Source organism: Palaemon carinicauda, chromosome 1, assembly GCF_036898095.1.
Source record: "Palaemon carinicauda isolate YSFRI2023 chromosome 1, ASM3689809v2, whole genome shotgun sequence".
NCBI lineage: Eukaryota > Metazoa > Arthropoda > Malacostraca > Decapoda > Palaemonidae > Palaemon > Palaemon carinicauda.
Window position 1 is genome coordinate 56,547,611 of NC_090725.1, and position 2,975 is coordinate 56,550,585.

General features: G+C 40.7%; 1 protein-coding gene across 16 annotated transcripts in view; it reads left to right on the plus strand.

The window, feature by feature from the left end:
- The first annotated feature begins 1,767 nt into the window (after positions 1-1,767).
- Positions 1,768-2,975, plus strand: part of brp (bruchpilot) — a 630,212-nt gene continuing 629,004 nt past the window's right edge. For 8 of the 16 annotated variants that reach the window (XM_068381401.1, XM_068381350.1, XM_068381345.1 and 5 more), the window contains exon 1: positions 1,772-2,975. This exon is cut by the window's right edge and continues 175 nt beyond it. In XM_068381401.1, the coding sequence (XP_068237502.1) occupies positions 2,329-2,975 (647 nt within the window). In that variant the 5' untranslated portion in view covers positions 1,772-2,328. The other 8 variants (XM_068381365.1, XM_068381339.1, XM_068381377.1 and 5 more) reach the window with 4 other exon arrangements.

Below are 2,975 nucleotides of genomic sequence, written 5' to 3' on the forward strand. Positions count from 1 at the left end.
AGATGTTGATTTACAAGAACCATCTTCTCCCCCTTTGCCAGTTACAGCATGACTAACATCCCAAGAAATCCTCTTATACGGGGAGTTCAATCTATTTAAAAAATTTACGTGTAATTTAATTTATTCTGGTCATTGAATATGTTTAAAACACTCCCTGTTCAGTCTACAGCTATTATTACTCAACTGGAACTTAAAAATATCCCCAAAATAATGACCTGCATAATTGGCATGCGCACCAAATCCATGTACCGTGTACTGCTTTCCATAACAGTAAAGCAATGAGAAAATGTTTATTTGCAAGCGAAGCAAGCCGCGGCGGACTAAAAGCCATATACAGACATAATGCAACTCATATACGTAATTGATCTTTAATTTCATACCAATTACACGAACCATGTATTTTTCCAGCCGGTTATCTTGTCTTTATTATGACCTTCTGTCCATGGCTCAAAATCAATCGTTCTTGGCATTTCCCGACTCAAAAATAATGTTTTCCACTGTGGAGGCTGGCAAATTTATGATTGGGTGGTTTGAAAAATTATTTATGGTCAGAAATAGATAAAATGCAAGAAAAAGAGTAGGAAAAATATAAGGTTCATGTATTTGGCTAAAATTTAAGTATATATTTATAGATTTGGCTATAGCACTAATGCCCTGACATAAACCTAGGCTACACATATTTATCGATTTGGCTATGGCACTAATGCCCTGACATAGACATAGGCTACATATATTTATCGATATGGCTATAGCACTAATGCCCTGACATAGACCTAGGCTATATATATTTATCGATTTGGCTATAGCACTAATGCCCTGACATAGACCTAGGCTACATATATTTATCGATTTGCCTATAGCAATAATGCCCTGACTTAGACCTAGGCTATCTTAGAAGCACTGAGGTAATATAAACACGAGGTCGCTTCAAAATTCAAGGTTGTATTAAAAATATTTATAATATACCTTTTATATACAAACTAATAAGACACGTGGTTAAAAATTAGTCATAATGTTCAATATAAATGTAAAGTAGACAGACGTTCGGTACTAGAGCCACAGAAGCGACATATATCGGGAGGTTCGGGTTTACGGATTTTACTTGAATTTGCTCTACACCATCACAATATATTGAAATTCTATATCCAATCATGGAAAACTAGCGGCTAATATATTGTATCAGACGTACGTAAACTACGATATATAATAATATTGTTTGTACTTACACAGTGACACCCATGTTTGTTTATATTTTGAGATTTTTGACAACGACGACACGACGTTGTTCTTTAACAAAGAATTATCGTTTCTTGAATCTCTAATTATTAAGCAAATATTTATTAAGTATAACTCCACTTTAAACTTGATTAAAATTAATAAAATATTAATTTATCTGCAATATTTTGATACTATTATCAAGAAAATTATGGTAATTATGAAAATATATTACTTTACCTGTAGGTTATCTATATTTTAGAACGTTATCGTATATCTGCAAACTTAATCAAAATAAATAATATAGTAATTTATTTGCAATATTTTCAGACTATTACCGAGAAAATTATGTTAAATATGAAAATATGTTAGTTTACCTATAGGTTATCTATATTTTAAAACGTTATCGTAACTTAACATCCAACTGGCCTCTCTGCCATCTATTGGCCAAAATGTGAACGTCTTTAACAGTCTCTCTTTTGCTGCCATCTGTTAGATTTATAAAGAACTAATCCTATCACTTCACCCACTCAATATTTCTATTGGGTTAGTGTTCCTTCTACGCTACTCTTTTCACCGAAGTATAGTGTAGAGCTACATCAAGTTTAGTGATTACTCAACTGAAAAAGATATATATTAGTGTAGAGTCAATTATGATGTCTCAATATAGGCTGGGCCACCAGCAGCTAATGTGAACATATGCAAGACAGACATACGAAAGTAAATCGTTGGTAATACTGATCGGCGTTCACTGCGCCGGCCCACTCCAGCTGCTGATGGGTAAAGAAGGTTGCCGTTCTAATAATCTTAAATTGGCATTTTAAGACGTTCTTCGGCTTATATCTGGTGACAGGTGCTAGTGAATGGCATGCATAGTGGTATAGGTTAGTTCAAGATGTGCCATAAACGATAAGAATACGAGTGTTAGGTGTGACAAAAGGCGTGTCTAGCGAGCAGTGGGATCTCCCCTCATCCACATCGTGCACCATTGATCGGTGCCTGCAGTAGTGTCCCCTCGGCCAGTAGTGCGAGAGGAGGCAGTGATAGTGTTGTGGTCCGGTGATATGATGATGGCATCAGTGTGTAGTGAAAGGCAGTGATGATTATGGTGGGATGTCGCGTGACGTGTATGGCGGAGGTGGTGGGGGAGGAGGGGTGCCAAGTACCAGGTCGCCCCGATCCTCGCGCCGCGACCTGAGTAGTAACGACCCTTACTATTTGGACCAGGGCGGTCATCACCGCGCCCACAGCCCTCAACCTTCAGCAGCCGCGCGCCGTAGCAGATCGGCTACCCGCGCTGCCTCCCCCACCCTGGCGCTCGACCACGGTGGGCCATACATGGACCCCCACGCCACCATGGACGCAGACCGCCGTAGCGGATCAGCACCAGGATCTCACCACCGTAGCCGTAGCCAAAGTCGAAGTAACGTAGGACGTAACTATCACTCCTTAGACCGAGAGGCAACAAACGATCGCGAATTTATGCCAATACGTGACATTCGTGATCGAAGCATGGATCGAGCAGCCATAGAAATGCATGGTGTTCAGGGCGGGCACTTGGCCCGAAGGGATAGATCTTTAGATCGTGGGCCTATGCTCGAGGACGATCTATATCGCGATCACCACTCGATGGGGAGGTCGCGAGCCAGCCCTAACCCGGACCTTAGCGGGCGACACGGGGCAGGTAGTCTTGGGGGGATGGGAAGGGACGGTTATTTAGCCGAACTACAAGTGCACAATTCCGATCTCCAGAAGGAGCT